At 36.5% G+C, this 20,373-nt stretch overlaps 1 protein-coding gene across 1 annotated transcript in view; it reads left to right on the top strand.

The window, feature by feature from the left end:
* The window catches only part of VWA8 (von Willebrand factor A domain containing 8), a 179,625-nt gene that overhangs the window by 151,914 nt on the left and 7,338 nt on the right, over positions 1 to 20,373 (top strand). Inside the window, exons 38-42 of the mRNA XM_015633778.3 lie at positions 4,124 to 4,232; positions 4,702 to 4,858; positions 7,580 to 7,688; positions 12,102 to 12,227; positions 14,066 to 14,224. Coding sequence (XP_015489264.1) covers positions 4,124 to 4,232; positions 4,702 to 4,858; positions 7,580 to 7,688; positions 12,102 to 12,227; positions 14,066 to 14,224 — 660 coding nt within the window. The remainder of the gene's footprint in view (positions 1 to 4,123; positions 4,233 to 4,701; positions 4,859 to 7,579; positions 7,689 to 12,101; positions 12,228 to 14,065; positions 14,225 to 20,373) is intronic.

Below are 20,373 nucleotides of genomic sequence, written 5' to 3'. Positions count from 1 at the left end.
GCAGTAAATCATGTAATGGACTTTTTTGAGCGTTTTTATCTTCTTCGTGAAGGATAATAAGATCACTTAGTTTCCAGACTGAATGAGCTTGTGTCAGTTTTCCTATGCATTTCACTCATAGAATCCTGGTGTTGTCAGGAAAAAAAAAAAAAAAAAAGTGTAGCCATGTAAAAACCATTTTGGCACACATTCATATTTTTCGGAAGGAACTGATCTAGAGCAATTTCATATACCATGTATCTCTCACTGAAAGTAAAATCAGTGTTGAGTTCCATTCCTGCCTGGTTATCCTTACTGTCAGGAGTTAATGGATGTATAAGAGGCAGAACCAGAAAATTAACTCAAAGCATTAACAGGTCGTGGCATTTGTTGTTGCTTCTTAATTTCCCTTTTCTTAAGCACTCCTTTCATGCCATTGCCCCTTAAGAAAAGCACATTCCTTTGATATCTTTCTGACCTGAACTGTTCATATTCTTCTCATGCAAAATTTTTGTTTGTTTCATTGAATTTGGAAGACCTACAGAGCCTGCATCACAAAGTCTTTATGAATGTACCCATTTCCTATTGCTATAAGTGACTGAGAATATAGAAAGAAAATGAGAGAACAAAAATATTTGTAACCAGAGACTAAGAAAATTGATAATTACTAAAAATTAGGACTCTAAAGAGTACAAAATAGGAATCATCTATTCCAGGAGAGGATGGCAGTTGTGCTTCATGTGTGGTGAAGACTTTGAAGAAAAAGCTGCTCAACCAAGGAATGGGGGAGTGCTTTCACACTGTGATTGTGAATCACCAGTATGTGTAAACAAGATTAGACAATGACAATTACAATTGAAACTTGTGCCTTGAATGTTTTGGAAATAGTGGTTCTTTTGGAAATCAAAAGGAACTTTCAGAGGGAAAAATTCAGTTTTCCAGCTATTCTGCTCTGACCTGTGCCTCATAGCTGGAGCTGAAGGCTGCAAGACTGAATTTGTGTGTTGTTTCACAAAGCCATGATATGCACACCAGGCAGTATGGAATCTGCACAATGATGCAGTAATGAATAGAGCCTTTCAGTGCATGTATGGCTAGGAGGAGCACAGATTTCTGTCAAGAAGCGGTGGTTAATCAAAACTTGTTGAAAGAAACAAGGTTCATAGAAGTCTGCAATTAAATTCAAATGGAAAATATTCAGGAGGGGACAGGTCAACTTTTAAGCAAGGAAAATTTATATATTTGAAAAATACCCATCACAACAGTAATAGAAAACTCATTGTAGAAATTACTGTCAGACAAGCTTGGCAAAGCTAGTGTGGATTTCAGGTTTGCTCAAGTCCTTTGTCTGCTTTTAGTACTTGTTTTTCTTGTCTTCCTTCTCACTCCAGACAAACTAAATATTTCCTGCTGAGCGTTCTTCAGTTTCTCAGATTCCTAATCCATCCAGTTTTGGATTCTGCTACTTAAATCTACCTTTCCAATAGTTTCTAATGTCAAGAATTCCTCCAGTCCTCAGAGGGATGACTTACCCATGGCTCTCCCATCTCTTTATAATTTATCATATTGAAGAATGTATCATTGTCCAAAAGTTTTTCTCTTCATTTTTTTCCTCATCCTCCCTCTGATTTTATGTCAAGGCTCTTTGATTTACTGTTTATTTATTTGTAAATATATCTTCAATTCTTATATAGGTATTTGGTTGTCTAACTTCTAGTTTATAGAGGTGCTTTCAGAGTAGAGACGATTTGTTGGCTGGAAAATTACCTTGAGACTTGTAAAATTACCTTCCATAGATATGGGAATGGGAAGGAGAAAAGTCTGACAAGTCACTAAGGGAACTATCTAAAGCTCAAAGGAAAACCAGAAAAGTACATCCAGAAGATTCTCTTCAGAGGATTCTATGGTGTACTAATATAATGCAGTTTCTAAGCATATGGTAAATCTGAAAAATAATTGTCCCAGCAAACCAGTGCTAATAAAAATTGCTTGTTGAAGTATTCAGAGTTAGCAAAATTCTGCTACCTTTTGTCTGCATAGGTGATACTTAAAAGAAAAATAAATGAAACTGCTGCAATTCACTGGCATGACATTTACATCTGCTGGTGTTGTTCCATTCCAGTATTATTGAATTTTCAATTATTTTATCCATTCAGCCATTAACTATACATAAAAAGAAAATTAATGAAGAATTCTTAAGCTATGATGGATTGTAACCCTTGTTTGTTTTTCTTTCTCAACCAATTTTTTTCAAAGTTATAACAGAAATTAAATGTTGGATGTTTGGTGTCCTTGTAAGAAGAGAAAGCAAAAAAATTATTATTAGAGAAGATTTTCTATTAGCCACATGCCATTTTGAAGTTACAAATCCCGGATTCAATCAGATCTGATCAGATCAATATTGTCGTAAAATAAGTTTCTATTAGAAACATGTCTAGTGCATGTGTACTAAAAACACTATTTGTGAGCAACTAATACTTGAGAAATATATATGTGCAATAATGCTCTTTTGTCTACAGACCTTTTCACTGAAGATTTAAAAAATGCTTCTATTTCAAAATGTATAGTGGATATTTTAAATGGAAAAACTTGACAAAAATAGAATACAACATTTGCGTTGCTGATTATAGTTATGTTTGTTTCATAGAGCTTTCTTTTACAGAAGGAATATTTTTCTATAAAGAATATGTAAGCATGAGCATGTAAAATTTTTGCCTAATTTCATGTTTCTCATTATAGAATAATGTTTTGATTTGTTTCATGAAACTGGAACTATCAATTTCGTTTTATAACTTTGTTTTAAACTCAGCAATTTTTGTTAACCAGTGTTTCTGATAGTTTTTAAATCCACCAGTTATGCAAAAAAAGAACGGTTTATTTTGGAGGAAATCTCTTAAACCATAAAAGTATATAACTGTAAGGATAACATGCTGTTTTGGTTACATGTTTCTCCCTACACAAATGTTAAATGGATGTAATTTATCAGATTAGATCTTGATTTTACACTCATGACATGGTTCACAGAGGATGTATTGTACCTCTTTGAATTGATATAAATTCTATAAAGGGAAAGAAAATTATGTTTTGAATAGCTGTCAGGACAGTGTTGTTAGAGCACATGTTTTCAGTTCAAAAACATGTGTGGAATTCATGTCAGCAGTGAGTCTGCAAGACAGTGAATTCAAGGATTAAGCTGCTGTACAGTGAAAACCCTGATAATACCAGTGAACTTCTGAGAAGGCAATAAATTGTAGTTATTGAGACACATAAATTCATTGGAGAATTAAATGTATTACAGTAGATAAGAAAAAAGTTAATTTTAAGTGGTTAGAGACACTAATTTTCCATCTCAGTCATGGGGTTTTGTTAAAAAAAAAAACATAAAGTGGCACTAAATTATAGAAGATTAGTAAGGGGCAGTTCACACATGATTCATTGCTTTACTACATGACTCAGAGTTAATAATGAGAAGGAGTATTTTTGCCTTCAGTCACCCACTTAAATCCAGCCCCAGCCTAAAGTGACTCAGCCCTGACCATCTGGCAGCTGTTGGATGTTCAGCTGTGCTGTGAATCGGCGGTGAAAGTGCCCTCAGTGGACACATCTAGAAAACCCAGCATGGGAGAACTTCTGTGGTCCAGGCAGTGATGCTGAGGATTGCATGAGCCTGTTATTTGAATCAGCCATTTGCTGACCAGTCTCATCTCTTTAGCCCCTGTTCATGAAAGGAACAACAATCTACCCATCAATAGGGAATGTGGGACTGCAGTTGGGTGCACATGAGATGTGTAAATGGATGTGAAATGCTGTGGATATACAATAAGTACTCTGAGAAGTGTTTGAGCTGCAGGTTATTCTGTTTACAGGGGGATTTTGAGTTATGTTGGGCAGTTAGCAGCAAGCAATTTCTAATGTGGATATGAACAGAATGTAGAGGGGTTCAGATGTGGCAGTAGTCTTTGTTTGGGGGTCTAATGTGCCACTCAGGAGTCCTGGTTTACTCTGCTGTGCTCTGAGGTTAAATGTTGCATTTATTGGTGGTGGTCCTGCAGCTACTCAGCACACCTAGTATGTTATTATTAGGTTGTTGGGGTGTTTTCTTCACTATAAGAGATGTTTACATCTGTCTTTCTCTCTTTTACAGATAACAATTGAGAGGGAAAGTGGTTTGGATGTCAGCTCCCCTAAACATGGAAAAGTGGATCCAGACAACATGCCACATGTTGGTGGAAATATGTGGGCTGGTGGAACAGGTCTTTCATTGATTCATCTTTTGTTTTGTTTTGTTTTGTTTTGTTTTGTTTTGTTTTGTTTTGTTTTGTTTTGTTTTGTTTTGTTTTGTTTTGTTTTGTTTTGTTTTGTTTTTAATGCATCATTGACAGATACCTAAGGGAGATGCTGTGCCAGTCAAAAATGGTTTAATACAAAGCTGTCCTCTGCCTAGAGCTATTTTACCCAATACAGGGTTGGTTTATTGCCAATAAAAGAAGAGAAAAGAAATATTTGTCTCAACAAACTATAACACAGCTATTCCATGGGAGTTCTTCTTTACCATGATAGCTGTTTGGTTTTGAAAACCTTTGCTGAGAAATATTTCTACTGGGGATTGTTAGCAACATTTTTGGAACATATGTAGATGACAGTGGAAGCTTTAAAGAAAATGTGGTTTTATTTTTTTATCAAATGTATATTCCTAATGTTTTTTTATCTCAACCATCCTAGGTGGGAGAGACACTGCTGGATTAGGTGGCAAAGGTGGGCCTTATCGACTAGACGCTGGCCACAGGGTCTACCAAGTATCTCAAGCTGAAAAGGATGCTGTTCCTGAGGAAGTTAAGAGAGCTGCTCGAGAGATGGGTGAAAGGGCCTTTAAACAGAGGTAATGTGAAAGTCTTTTTTTAATTTTCCATTTCCCAGAAGAATTTGAAAAAGATGGCTGAAAAGGATTTTCTTTCTTAACTGCATTTATCAGCTACCTTACCCTGTTCATTATCACTTAACAGAGATTTCCAGCACATGTTTAGCTGTTCTGGACAAGATGAGTGGAATGTTTTATTGAATTAAGCCACAATGTTAAAATGACTGTGTAATTTGGTAGGGTAAAACATAGCTAGATGGAGAAGGAGATTGAGGTAAATATTTATCTTTTTAAAAAGAAAAAGATTTTATGTAAATTTCTTTGAATTATGATGAATCTAGATTGTATGTTGTTAGGAATTAATGACTTAACAAGTGTCTTCCAAAATGGACCACAGCAAGCACATTGTTTCTGTTTGAATGATCTATAGCCAGATGGTTAGAGCATTGTGCTAATAATACTGTGGATTTGATCCCTCTATGGGCCATTCACTTAAGAGTTGGATTTGATGGATCCTTGTGGATCCCTTCCACCTCAGAATATTCCATGATTCTGTAATTTGAACTATTAAGCTTCAGCAGCTAATTAACATGAACAGCAGGTCTTCCCAGCATGAGTGTAATGTGTGATTACTGATCAACCCTTTCCCAGAATATGCACAGAGATTCAGATTTCTTCCACCAACTGAACTCTCAAGTCAATCTCTGGTATTTTGTATTAAAAAAAAGCATTCCCCCCTCTTCAAAATTGCTTCTGAGCTGCTTCATAATAGAAACAATGGGTATATATGGTCTTGGATACTGCAGCATCTGTCTGTGCATATGTCCATATACACATCTGGCGTGCTTTGATGAGTTTCTACTGCCTGTGTGGTGATTTACTAAGACAGAGAAAAGGGGAAATTCCTGGCTACTGCAGCATGCTGTGGGAATAGTGCCGCTATGCCCTGTAAAATCTGGCTATCTGTACATGAGGTAACAATTCCTGTCCTGCAAAACCCAAGTGGGCTGGCATGTACCAACTGCAAATGTAGCCTATTATGAAACCATATTTGATTGAATCATTATTCTGTACCACTTTTATAGTTGTGAGAACTAACAGGTAAGAATACAGAGGTTGGAGTCCTCAGGCTGGTAAAAAAGGAAGGGAAACTGCAGATTTCACTGCTTTGTTTATAGAGGGGAAAAGAGAAATTTTGTATAAAAGCTATTGATGCTTTCCTGGCTAGATAGTATTTCTACTGGCAAACATTATTAATTGCCCTATTTGACAAAAATGAAATTAACAACTGCTCTGGGATAGATGCAGTATTTTCAATGGTATTTTTCTGAATTACCTTTCATTTTGGATTGATGTAGGATGCAACAAAGTAAAACGCCATGTGAGGTTCTTTTTGTTTGAAACAAAATATTTCTTTTGTAGATCTGAAGATACTAAACTCTGTTGGCAGGATTCACAAAATTAAATGTGCAGCACTGAAAGTTCCTTTTTCCTACCTCTAATGAATAAGAGTTGGCTATAATGACTATGTGCATGCAAAACTTTAAATACAAAGACATCATGATAGAGACAACAAACATTTGATGTTTGATTTTAATATTATCTTCAAAGGGTTGGTCTAAACAGCAGTTCTCAGGTATACTTTATGATCCAGACAATTAACTTGTGATAGTGTTATAAAAACCTGCCATTGGAAATAAAGTTAGCCTATACATACTTTACTATCCATTTATAATTCAGTTTAAAACGCAGTACTTTTTCAACACTGTGAGTGAGATTATGCTGTTAGGAAGTGCTTGTTTGAAATGGGTTGGGAACAGGCCAGTAAGTTTTATCTCAGGACTGAACCTAGCCACATGCTGAGGGGTGGGGTGGGCAGGTACACAACTTCTGCCTCTCTGCATGATGTTGGGTCATGACAAACACTGAACAATGACACTCCCAGCATATCTGCCTGTCCCCTAGCTCTTTCTTCACTGTTGGATCTCTGTAAATACATTCCAATGGTAAATGTCACCTGCTAAGATATGTTGTTTAAAAGGTGATACAGAACTTGAAATGGACACATCTTTGCTTATAAAGAAAGCATGTATCTGTTTTCATGGTGCAGGTGTGCTCTCTGTTACAGGCCTCTGGACAGGATAGTACATGACTCATTTTTTATGGAGGGAGCACATTTTTGTTAGTGCTCATTTAAAACCCTGTTGTTTCAAGGTCTCTTCATTTAATGAAGCACCAACAGAAGTATTTGAGACAGTTACTATTTGTAGGTCTTCAAGGACAGATTTTATAGTGTGTCTTTACTTAACCTTTGTGTTGAAACATGAATCAGGCTGTGTTTAAAATACTCCCAACAGTGAAGTAATGAATAGACACTCATGATCCTTTTATGTACAGATAACAGCACCTGAGACAACAAAACCTTTCAAATTTGATCACATTTTTCAGAACCTTTGATTTACTTCTCAAACTTTAAAGAAGATTAGGAGAGAGTAATAGATTAGTAACTTAAATAAGTTTTAATGTGATACAGTCCCTGTAGACATTGGTGAACATCTGCCTTATCAAAAATTCACAAGAACAGCTGCCACTTCTCTGATTTGTCTCTTCTGTGTGCTGGTTGCAGTCTAAATTTCACTTAAAGTAAATTTACTTACAGTAAATAAAATTTTAGTTTACATAAGTAAATGGAGGATACGCTTGTTTCCTAAACTGTTCTTAGCTCCTTATTCTTTCCTTTAGATTAAAGGAGATTCAGATGAGTGAATATGATGCATCAACTTATGAAAGGTTCTCTGGAGCAGTCCGACGTCAAGTTCAGTCACTCCGCATCATCTTGGACAATCTGCAGGTAATCTTAGATTCTCTGATAAAGGAACACAGGGAGGTCATTACATTAGCCCCCAAATATTGTCCTACTAATATTCTGTTAACATCTGGTGGTCATACCTTTGAAGGCTAAAAGCAGGTTCAGGTTATAATCAGTTAGAAAAAGCAGTTTCATATTACTGTTTTAAAATACAGCCTACAAGTGGATCCCAGTGCTCATCTCTATGAGTTACAGTATTCCCATTCCACACCTTATAGAGATTACTTACTAAGGAGTGCAGTTTTGTTACAGAAAATACTACTACACATGAAAAGAATTTGTGAAGATGTGTAGAGGCCAGTCTTTGTCTTTACCTCCAGTCCAAAAGAGTATTTTTTAGCTGCGAAGTGCAAATGCTATAGATTTTAAAAGAGACACCCACTCCATGTAGGAGCTTTACTACATAGGCAGCTGAAAACATGGATTTTTCCCAGGTTTGTTTTTAACTCCTGCTAACAGAAATCAATATAGCCCAAATCTCCTAAGTGGAAACTCACTAAAATGACCTGTTTGCCTTTCTTCTGGTAACTGGTGTGGTGGTTGCTCTGGGATTTTTTAATACTAGTGTTCATGTAGACAGGGTAAATAAAATGTTAAGTGCATTGTTTCTAGGAGGCATCTGCTAATCTTCAGTGAAAATTAAAGGAAAAGTGATTTACTCGTTATAAGACATATTTGATTATAAATATTTCTGTTAAGGGCTACTAACCACTAGTGTATAAAACCTTAGTTTATTAGTCCCTGTGCTGTGTCTTAAGCAATAAAACTGAAATACAGAAAGAAATCCCTCAGTATGATAAACAGCCTCCTCCTGAACAAAGAAATCCAATCCCCTGGTATTGCAAGTCAGAAGGGTAATATTTCTTTGCCTTATTTATACCTTTAAGCCCTTATAGCTACAACAACATTACTATAATCACATATATACACAGAGAACCATCAGCTAGTTTTATTATGAATGTACCAATTCAGAGAACTCCTCCTGTAATGAACATTTAAGTTGGGCATGATTAGGTGATTCATGCACTTAATATGTGTCTCAGTTCAGGACATAGACTTTTGGCTTATAAGGACAGGTCTTTGTTGAAAAGAAAATCGGATGTAAATCTCAGGGTTTTTTCTACAACATTTATATCTAGGTGGATTTTTTGCCATGTTTTTAGTACACACACTATTGGAAGCACACTCTGGGTATGAAATCAGTAAGTGAATCTTCAGTTTTAAGTCTTTGCATTATCTATCCCTTGGAACCAAAATTCTTACATTCAGGGATCATGTTAATCATAATAAAAAAATAATATATTTTAATATAAGAAGGTATGTCCACTTGCTTTTTTAAAAATGGTCATTTTAATGTCAAGGCAAAGTCTTATAAGCCACAGTGTTTTATGAGACTTTGCTAATTTCCTGCCAAGACCTGTAACAGCTAACCACAAAGTTAGGAAATTTATGTAATTGATGATGAAATAAATTAAATTAAATTAAATTAAATTAAATTAAATTATGATGAAAAAACAAATTACTGAATTTGAAAAAGCTTGGAATAGAATCAGAGCAATGTTGAAAGAAAATAAAAGAAAATGTTTAACTGTATGAATTTTTATATAGATTTTGGTAAGTTGAACTAGGAAAATGAAGATAAATTATTATAGGAGTTACTTAGTCATTCCACATATCTCAAATAAGAAACCAATGGCAAAATTCATTCTAGTAAAATTTGCAACCCAGATGTCTATGTGTTTTTAACTTTGTGAAAATCCCACATTACCTTTTCAAAAGAGATAGTGTTTGGCTTTTTAAAAATGTTTGAGTTTGCTTAGTTTCAGACTGTGTTCACAAAATTAAGCCATGTTGTTCCTGGATTTTCCTGGATTTTCTCTTCAATATTGTTAATTTTGTTGGGGGTTTTTTTAACTATTATTAATTATTTATTTTTATTAATTTTGTTTAATTTAATTATTTATTTTTATTGCTATTTTTTGTGGATTTGTTTAAAATATATTCACTTGATTAAATTTTATCTCCCTAGAATCAAGAGGCTAGGATTCAGGTCCAGTTGTCTATGGCTTGCAAAAAGTTAGTAGCAGCAGAAAGAGATTTTTGTAATAGGCAGATCCTTTAAAGTGATACATAAACATAGTCTGAGAATGTAATTTCATTGTTCATTTTGCTTTTTATAACTCACTGATCTCTGTCAGCTCTTTAAACAACGTTATCAAAACATAATGAGATTTTGTTTATCTTCTGTAGAAGTAGCAATGCCAGAAGTGCAGGAAATCCTGTCACTGATGGACTCTTTCTTCTCTCCACTGAAGCTTGTCTGTCTGAAGTCCAAATTCAAAAGGTTATGGTCAGTCAGTCACTTAGAAAGATCTTCTTCAGTGTTAGGTGACTTGCTTTCCAGAAAGTACTACTCTCGTTATTGATTATTGCAGAGAGAATTAGGGGCAACTGTCCCTGTCTGAGATGTCTGAGCATCATTTAGGCCCCTACATTTAAACTGGGCAAACCTGAGCCTGAGTGACTGAGCCTGCTGGGCACTGTCTGACTTACACCATGTAGGAACAGTCTAGTCATAGAAGCAAGAATAAAATAGTAGCAGTCCTATAATTAGCATGGCTTGGAGAGCTGGAAATATGAAAAACCCTGAGGCCTGTCAGTAGCAGTTTTGTGATTTCAGCAGCTAATGGAACATTTGTGTAATGTTTTCCCAGAAACAAATGCAGACTGCAACTGGCAGTGTTTAATACATCCTCAACCATTACAAGCTACATATTTAGATGTGATAACTTCACATACACAACTTTTTCTCTGACATTTACAGAGATGTAAAGTCACAGCTGTAATTTTTTTAATTATAAATTTAATATGCCTATGACATCTTCCAGTGAAAAGAATTACTGTAGTGGTGCACTGTGATCCATGAAAATGTATCAGAGAACACAACTGGCTGAATTCTCAACCTCAAAAATGTTAACCACTTTCTCCTTTTGTGATTTACTAAAAGTCTGTGATTTCCATGTGTTTTGGAAAACATTGTTTATGTCTCCCATCAGGAAACATCTGTAAAGCCTTTGATTTTGTTAATCAAAACATTTTTCTGTGCCTTTGTAGTCTTTCTGCTCACTTATTTTCATGGGCAAGTATTCTATTAATCTTGAGTAATTATAGTCAGTAGTCTGTAGTCCAGAACTCCTTCTCTATACACCAAAACAAAAAACTCATACATTTTGCTCGAAGCAAAATCAAAGATTCAGTGAACCTGAAGAAGTCATTACCTGCCTGTTCAGACTATACAAAACTGTAAAGATTGATCCATTCAAATCCTAGGCCTGCACCTTACTGAGGATTTTTAATGTAAGATTTCCTGCTCATCAAAGAGGAATTGATTTTCATTCCTGAAAATCAATGTTTAAGGCAGTTTGTGTCCTTCTGGATATTTGATTTTCTCCAGTTGCTGACCAGCAATTTGCTAAGAGGGCAAAAGCGCTATATGTATACAAATTCAAAATTGTCTTTTCTTTTTGGGCTTCCTACTAAGATGAGCAATTTTAACATGAAAATTTAAAGAAATTAAATAAACCATAAACACCATATATATACAGACTTTGTTGTCTCTAGAGGGATCTTATGTATTATGAACCTATCCTACCTCAGGTATGATGAAGCTATCCTTTGAGAATATGCTTAAACATGTTGCTTATAATATTGTAACACTTGAGTCTTCAATCTTAACTGCATGCTCTGTGTACAGGAGTTCCATGAATATTTGAGTTCATGCATTGTAATGTATTTTCATCAAGTCGGGCTGTAGATAACAAATGTGCTTTTAACTAAAACAAGTGTTTAGTGGACTGTCTTTTGAGAATCAGAATTTTAAAAGTAGGTTTTTAAAATACATAATTGGTTTATACTGTTAATATTGTTTGAAAAGCAGCTGTTTACCATTGCCTAAAGTGGATACTCTTTAGTTTCACCTTTATGTCACCCAATGACTTTTTTTTGTTCCGTGTCAATTGAAAACACCTAACAAATGGTCAGTTATGTGTGTCCCTTCAGTTGTATGTATTTCTGAGCAGGCTTGCCACATTTTCAGCATATTTGCACACAACCATTTTCAGCATATTTGGAAGGGTTAACATTTCTGCAGTTAAACTCTCATAAATGAAACTACTGAAAAAAGACCAAGTTACAGAGGAATATATTCTTTGTCAGTGTCGAATTTTCTTTCAGAGAAGAAGACCAGGACAGCTGTGAACATGTGTTTGGATTTCTTTGACTTATGCCAAAACTATCACATCATTACAAAGAAATTAATGTGTATGTCATGTGCAGTAGGTCTTAAATTGTCTAACACACACTCACATCACTGACTCAGTTTTTTTTCTGTTGTAGGCCAAGGGTAAAGAAAGACAATGGCTGAGACACCAAGCTGTTGGAGAGCTAGATGATGCCAAAATCATTGATGGGCTGACAGGAGAAAAAGCCATATATAAACGACGTGGAGAACTTGAGCCACAAGTAAGTGTCCAACAAGAACCAGGGAAAGGTGGAAAAGAGCTTAACTAGTTTGCTGATTTCATAGTGGCTCTATGGTGTCTGTGCTTGGGGTTTGGGTAGGTTATATGGATAAGAAACTCAGAAAAATATCTCTAGCTTGGGATGTGCCTGACACAGAGGCAACCACAGGATGGAAGGTTTTCTGTACCTCTTCATGTAGTGTTGCATGAATATTTCCTGTTGGCCACCCTCAGAGAGAGGACACCAATCCTCTTAAATTTTGATCCAATGCAACAGTTTTTTAAATTCTTATTTCGTATTTTAATGTTCAGGAGGCAATTTGCAGAAAACATTTATTTTGTTTGCTTTTACAGAAAAATGGAAAATATTTTCTCACTAACTTAATTTTTGTTAACAAATATGTTGATCACCAAGGAAGTTTTTTTAAAAGAAGTGGTTTACAAGTGCATTTTACTTATTCCATGGTATACAAATAATTTCAACTTCCACAGATACTTGGATTTACAAGAATAAAAATTATGATGAAAACAAAAGGGTGAGGAAAAGCGAGTAAGATATGATAAAGCTGACTGTCCTATGGCCCAACTCAGCCATTCCTCTTAGAAGGCTTTACAGTTAGACCTATGTGAGTCAGCAACAGAGAAACCACTTGAATCAGACCAACTAAACCTGACCAAAACTAGTGGGGCTAGTCCATAATACTTAACAGTGATACTTAATGTCAGATTGCAGTTTTTAAGTACACTAAGATTTTTGTAAATGGCTGAGTACAGCATCTTTTTGCATGTCAGCTACCCACATGTGCTAAATCCCTGGTATTATTTTTTTATGCTGTTTGGTCCTTACGTTGCTTTGAATGATTTATGGAATTTGGCACTGCTTGTGTGAAAGATCAGTAAGGGAAAAGTTATTGAATCCTCAATTCTCATTTGTTCCAAAATGTGTTTACTCAATGAATAGTTTTAATGCTTTAGAAAAATTACTCAATTAGGCAAAAAAAGGCACCTTTAAGTGTGTGCATAAAAATCAAAATAAATGTAGGATTTAATGGGCCTTCTCTTCTTTTGTTCCTGGGAGGACAGGGATGCCACAGTCTATTGAAAGAATAATTAAAAGAATAAAGTACACAAATCCTGTCCAGGTAAAAGGAACATTTTAGCTATTTGCTTATATTGTGACTGGTTATTTTGTCAGATCATCCTTAATAGTTTCATACTTGAATCCAGGCACATCTCATTGTATGCTAAATAAAACACCTCCCTTGAATGTACTGTGCCAAAAATTGTTAGAACAGATGGGATTTGTTTTCAGGAAAAAATAATAGTTTCAGCATTAGAATGAAGATGGAACTAGTAATCAGAACAAGATTTCAAACATTTTTGGAATGTTCTTAACCTCAACAGACAAGTTCTTACAATCATATACAGTCCCTGTTAGTACAGCACATGAAGGAAAAGCATTTCCATCATAAACCTTGTCAGGAAGAGTAAATTTAAGAGTTTCTTTACTGAAACAAAATGTTAAGAATCAAAACTGAAACAGAAAAAGTATTTTCCTGACAAGCATGTGTGGAATTTTTTGAGGTATTTTGTTTCCAGTCATTGAAGGTGAGAGAAAGCAATGAGCTATCTCTCAAAGAACTGGTTCGAAAGAGAAAAATAGCTGGGTTTTTGTTTTTGAAAACAAACACACCAACAACAAAACTGAACAATGTTTGCTGGATAAAATTTTCTTGATTTCCAAAGTGTATTGGATTCTCTTTCTGGAATGTTTTATCTTTACTGATGTTTGGCTTTCCCATTTCTACTGGGTTTAGTTCTGTTGTGTTTCCCTGTCAGCCGGGGAGCCCCCAGCAGAAGCCCAAGCGCCTGCGCCTGGTGGTGGATGTTTCCGGCAGCATGTACCGCTTCAACGGGGTGGATGGGCGGCTGGAGCGCTCCATGGAGGCTGTCTGCATGGTCATGGAAGCTTTTGAGAATTATGAGCACAAATTCAAGGTAATTGCAGCTGGGCTGGGAGCTCTGTGGTTATTGCACAGACTGTGTGCAGCAGTGGAAAAAGTATTTCAGCAGTCAGTCTAGCCAAAGAATACTATTCATTCCCACAAGGAAATAAGGACATTAATCTATTTCTAGCAACCTGAAAAATAATACTAGTGAAAGGGTAAGAAACATTACACATTTCAGCAGGGGAGTATTCAATCTAAGATTTTGATTTAGTGAGATTTGCTGGGGTTTTTTTCTGGTTTTATCTGTTTCTTTGAGAAGAAACACTTAAGCCTACAAAACACAAGTAAATATGAGCTTCAGGAGATTCAGAGATACCACGTCCTTCCATCCACCCAGAGTGCACACAGCAGTACTTGGTCATGGGAAGAGACCAGACTTCTTTGTCCCTTCTCTCTTCTAGCTAACTAAAACCAAGAAATAATTTCTTGTACTGAAACATACTAGGTTCCAAATGTTATTTAATGGTAGCCTGAAAATTAAATGTAAAAAAGTGTAATACTCCTTTTGTCTCAGTAAGCCTAAACAAAGTCTATGCCATGTTATTTTAGCCATAAAGAAGACAGGAATGGCAGTCTTCAGTTAATTCTGGACATACCCTGTGTTTAATGGATGAACAGACAGAATCCACAGATCCACTACCTTTGTTGAAGAGCATATGAAACATAAGAATTAAAATACATCTGAATAAAATGTAGACTCTCCTAAGCAAATTTAATAGAAACTTAGTCCAGATCAACTCAGTCAGGTCTGCTTCACCTTGTTCCTTCAACAACATAATTCTACAGGTTTCTGTTCTTCCACAGAATCTCATGTACAAAATCAAGCATGTGCTTTTAGAATGTCTTCTGAAGTACAATCATGCACACTTGTATTTTTCAAGAGAAAAGTCTATAAAAGGAGACAAGCATTATGTTTTTTCCTAAGAAAACAAGACATGTGCTACCATCTTCTTTGGCAGTAATACTTTCTTGCCCTTAAACTTTCTTAAACATAGCATGCTGCAGAATTTCAAACAAATTTTGGTTTGAAAATATGGTTTTGATCCCAAAGTCACTGCATTCCTGGAAACAGAATAAAAATAGTCTAATCCTGTTGGAGGAAAGTGCTGTAACCATAAACTTCTATCTTAGCCCAGAAAAGCCATGTGGGAGTTCAATGTAATTTAAAAAATAATTGGAATTCATGGCTTTACTGGTTCTGCTGTTGATGTATCTCCTGCTCACTGATAATAGAAAAGTTAAGCACAAATATTTGCAGTGACAGTGCAATCATACAGCATGATTTGTGTAGCTTGGTAAATCAGACATATCTGAGCAACATACTGTATGGCAAAATGCAGGATCATCCACACAGAAAAGTAATGGGCACAAGGATAAATATCACAAAGTGTAGTGTAGTCAACATGGTTTTGAAAAGCCAAGCAAGGTATCTATATGTGTGTGACAAGCAAGGTTGGTTGGTTGGCTGGCTGGTTGGTAGTGATGCTAAAGGCACCTTGGCCAAAAGCAATTGACAAAATCCCTCGTCAGAGACTTTTGGGGATCAAAGGAAAATCCTTAAGAGAAAGAAAATATTGCTAAAAAAATAGGAAACTGATTGGTCATTTTTTAGTGGGTCTGTGGTGGAGCTGTGTTGGGATCTGTGCCAGAGTCCATGCTGTTATGTTGTGCTGTATATCTCTAAATGGTCTGTTAAAGGGGATGAATATTGAGGTGACAAAAGTTGCTAATTATGTGAAGTTATTTGAGAAAATAAGAATGGAAATCCAGCTGTAAGAAGTTGGAGAAGGACCTGGACATAAATGATGACTGGGAAATAAAATGATGGGTAGTGTTGAGTGCTTTTAGATGTACAGTGCAGCAGGTGGAAGAAAAGAATTTTGATTTTAAATACACACTGAGAAAGTCTCAGCTTTCTGTTAGGCCTCACTCCCAGCTATAGACTGGTGTCCAACAAAGATGTCTTGTAATTATGTTGTGTGGTTCTTGTCAAAAAAGCTAACAAAATGACCTAAACTGTTACAAAAGAAGAGAAGAAAGGAGAATGCATGAGAATGTTGCTATAAACATCCATAGTGCATTCACATTAGGAGTAATGTGTGCAATTTTGCTCACCCATCTCACAAAAATTCTTGTAGCACTGAAAAAGAAGAAGGTAACAAAGATTGCAAAGGGTGTGGAAGTGCCTCTGTACAAGGAGTGACTAAATAACTAAACAAGTCAGTTAGTAAGAGCAGCTCAGTGTGGAGGAGATAAAAATCAAGGAGCCAATAAAATCTTGACTAACACAGAAATGGTGACCAGGGGAAAATTGTTCATTATGCTCCTATTTTAAACAATAAATTATGTTACATTCACACAGCTGAGGAAAATGGCTTAGAAAGCGAAAACATTGGAGAAGGATATAGCACAATGGCAGATAACCATTTGTCCTTATTTCCAGTGCAGCTCTAAAGCTGAGAGCCCAGAACACTCAAGTGCATGGTAAAGGAATGACATGTAGAACTAGACATGCAGCCAGTACACTGTACTGTGGAGAATTAATTAAGATCATTACAAACTCTCTTCAGTTCTGAGATTTTAAAATCTATGGTCAGGCTTCAGAGAGAAGGAAATGCAGTGATTTTTTTTTTTTAAATATCTCTGACTCCATTTTGTACAACTGTTGACACTTTGCATGATGCTGCTGATTTTTCTCAGGACAAAGCTGGAGGTTTGGTATGTCTGCAAAAATAGCATACATTTCTCATATCTAAGGGAGAAGCCATTTAACAAAGAAGAACGCACAACTGTGTAGTGTGCAATTAAAAACCTGCAGTTTATAATTTTTTTCTTTCTTTCTTTTTCTTATTCTCTTCTTCCCTGGTTTTATAAAAATGAAGGCCTTTTTTGGCCTTCAGATATGCCTTCTGTTATCTGTTCCTATTGTAGCTCCATCTACATGACTCACAACAGCATATGCTGCAAATTTGAGGGGTATCTTGTAAAACAGGTGTTGAACCAAAGGGATCATCTAGCTTGTTGAGCACAGGGGATTTACATAGTAAAGTTCTCTTCAGCTGTCTAACTGCAGTGCAGACTTTGATAAGCAATTCCTGGCTTTTGCTCAGGATGACTTTTCTGATGCTGCTTGGTTTACTTCTCTGCTGAATACGTTTGTGAATTACTCAGATGATCTGGCTTTTCCTTGGCTTTTTTATCCTACTCAGCTTGAGCTTTCCCCATGGGTGGTACCCCTTGGTATCAGGGATGATGTTGACTGTCTGATGATCTTAACAGCACTGAGTGAAGGTAGAAAATAGTTTCTTCTTGCCTTCTTATACAGAAGAGGTGAGTATTGGGTATGTGACAGCACCAAGCAGGTAATAAAGTTACCTTTTATAAAGTCAGACAAGTGCAGCAGGTATTTTTCAGCTTTCTATGCTCATGTGGGACATCTGCCCTACTTGCATTTCCCATAAGTGCAGATAGTGAATCATTCCTTGTCAAGGGGAAAACAGGAGGGTCATCTTCTGAATAGCCCATTTTAAATGCCAATTGTTTGAAAATGCACAGAAGGGCAGTTTATTCTCTTTCCTATCTGAAGTAGTACTATGTCTGTCACAAACTGTGTTTTTATATCATCCGCGATTACCATGATTTGCACACATTATGCCAGATTGAGGAGGATGTCCAGTAAATTATCCAACAGCAATTTTATGGAGCCTTAAAAATATTGTGACCCAATAAATAGCATATTATGTAACTGGTAGGAAAATCCTGAATTGTTATTTATAGCTATATTAAAGAGGAATTGAAGATTTTATATGCCTCTTTTAGCATTCTGTGTTTGTAAAATTTACTGTGGAGGCAACGCTGCTAATTCAGGAAAAGAAGAAATGGTCCACTTTTGGCAGAATAGTTTCTTTTAAATAATAAACAAAAGGTTTGAAATAAATTCAGAAAAATAGAATGTTCAGTGTTGTCCAAAGAAAGAGATGAATTTATAAAGATCTAGCCCTCCAGCAGAGTCTAATTCACACTGCCTTTTACATTCAGCACACATCTTCTTTCAGCTTTTTAAATGCCTTCAGAAATGAAACCTTTTGGCATGGCAGCTGCAGAAGACAAAGTCTTCCATTTTACCCATTTTAGGCAGCAGCAACCATCCATTCAGTGCGAAATGTGACAGTGGAACAGAGATTGTTTTAACCTTTCCCTATGGAAAGAAAGCAACAAAATGATGCTATTTCAAGTTACATGTTTACATGTTGTGTACCCTGAATAGAGGACTCCTTGTCTCAGTGTACCTGAGGCTATTGGAAAACAAGCTCCTGTGTACCACAATAATCTATTATTTCAATTAAGCTGCACTACAGCAAATGTATTTTGCTGCTGGATTTGTCCCGAGAGCCTTTGCTTGCAATTTTGTAAAACAAAACCAAAGCCAGTTCCAAGTAAGATTGTATCATGGCTTTTCTCTCACTTTTAACTCCATCCACATAAATCCTCCTTAGGGAATTTATAGGGGAAATAGCATCAGATTTGATCCTTGCTTTTCACAGGCCCTTCTTCTGTGCTCATCTTTAGCTGCTGCAAAGGAAGGAAACTGGTTTTAACAAAGTCTGCATGCACCTGCATATGTTGGGGTTCCCAGTTGACCAGGACTCTGGAGCTGTCCGCACCTTTTCCTTACAATAAATGTACCAAAATAATATGAAATCAATAATTCATTTACTAGAACATAAAAGAGGGGGTGGTAGTAATTTACTGCAAGAAAGAGATTTTAATTATTTTCCATTTCAGAGTCAGCTTCTTTGCTCCAGTGTTTCTCCTCTCCCAGAATCTGTTTTCCTAAATTTTGTCATATTCCATACGTTCTGCTGGGCAAATATCTCCCTTCTGTCACCTGTAGATCTTTTCTGTGAGCCTACTCCCATCCCCTTCTCAGGGATCGTCTCCCAGCCTGCAGTTTTATGTTGATTTAAGTCAATCCAAGTCAGTGCAGCTACATTCCCTTGCTGTGAACTCATCCAACCTCAAAGTTTGGAGAGCTGAGCTTCTCAAAAGCAAGCTCACACTCATTAGATTTTGGTCCTTGACTTGGCTTCCAGAGGGATCAGAGGACCATGAGGACCAGTGCACGAGGGCTGTTGACCACAGGGCCTCTTTTCCCCCGCGCAGCAAGACCTCACTCTATTTTTAAGAGGCCCTACTTGACCCAGAATATAGCAGTCAGGATTAATCGAATAGCTACTTCTTCCCTGCTGCCTCACCACATGTTTTAAAATCACAAATAGCATAGTAAGCTGTCAGCAAAGAAACAAGGAAACTGATAACATCTGTTAAAGATAAGCATGCATATTGAGTGCATGCATGGGCACACACAAAGAATACTAAGCAGCTCTCTGAGCAGGGAGCAGACAGGACATGATGTTCTCAGGTGGATGCCTTTCCGTGCCTGCAATAGTTTGCTCAGATCATTACAGCCTCGCCTTGCCTGTAACCAAGTTGTCTGTTCCCACCTTGTGCAAGAATGTGGAGGGGCCCTACTGTAGGGTCAACCTCTAGTGTTTCATATAGGAGATAGAGCAATTCCCCTTACACAGGCTGTCACACTGAGTTTAAACTCAGACTGGTTGAAATGAAAGCTTGTTCTGTTACTGGTGTACGTCAAGAACCGCAAGGATATTCCCAAACAGCAAAGTTTGGCCTATTCCCATAAACTCAGTATGGCAGAGCTGACACAAAGACAGCCGGTGGGAGACATCCATGAAGCCAGGAAGGGGCTTTCTATGAAGGGATAGGCCCTTCTACACAGGAGAATGGCAGCATTTTGCTTTACATAGTTTGTTGATTTCAAAGTGATACCAAATGCAAAACTGCTCAACAGAGGATGTGCAAGGTTTCATAATTAAGAGCCTGCCCTGAAGATGTGTGGGCATTTCTGACATTGCATAAGAACCACGAGCGCTGTATATTTTCTGCTTCATTAAACCTCTGCTTTATTTAGTTCCTCTGATTTAAATAGTCTCTAATTTTTAAAACAATACTCATGCACACATTCCTTGTGCATGGTTCAGGTTTTATTAAACAGGATATATTCCTGTTTTATTTAGGAAGTATGTTGAATGTAACCTCAGCATTATTCTCAAAATT

The sequence above is a fragment of the Parus major genome, chromosome 1, assembly GCF_001522545.3.
Source record: "Parus major isolate Abel chromosome 1, Parus_major1.1, whole genome shotgun sequence".
Classification (NCBI taxonomy): domain Eukaryota; kingdom Metazoa; phylum Chordata; class Aves; order Passeriformes; family Paridae; genus Parus; species Parus major.
This window is presented reverse-complemented; position numbering and strand designations above follow the sequence as displayed.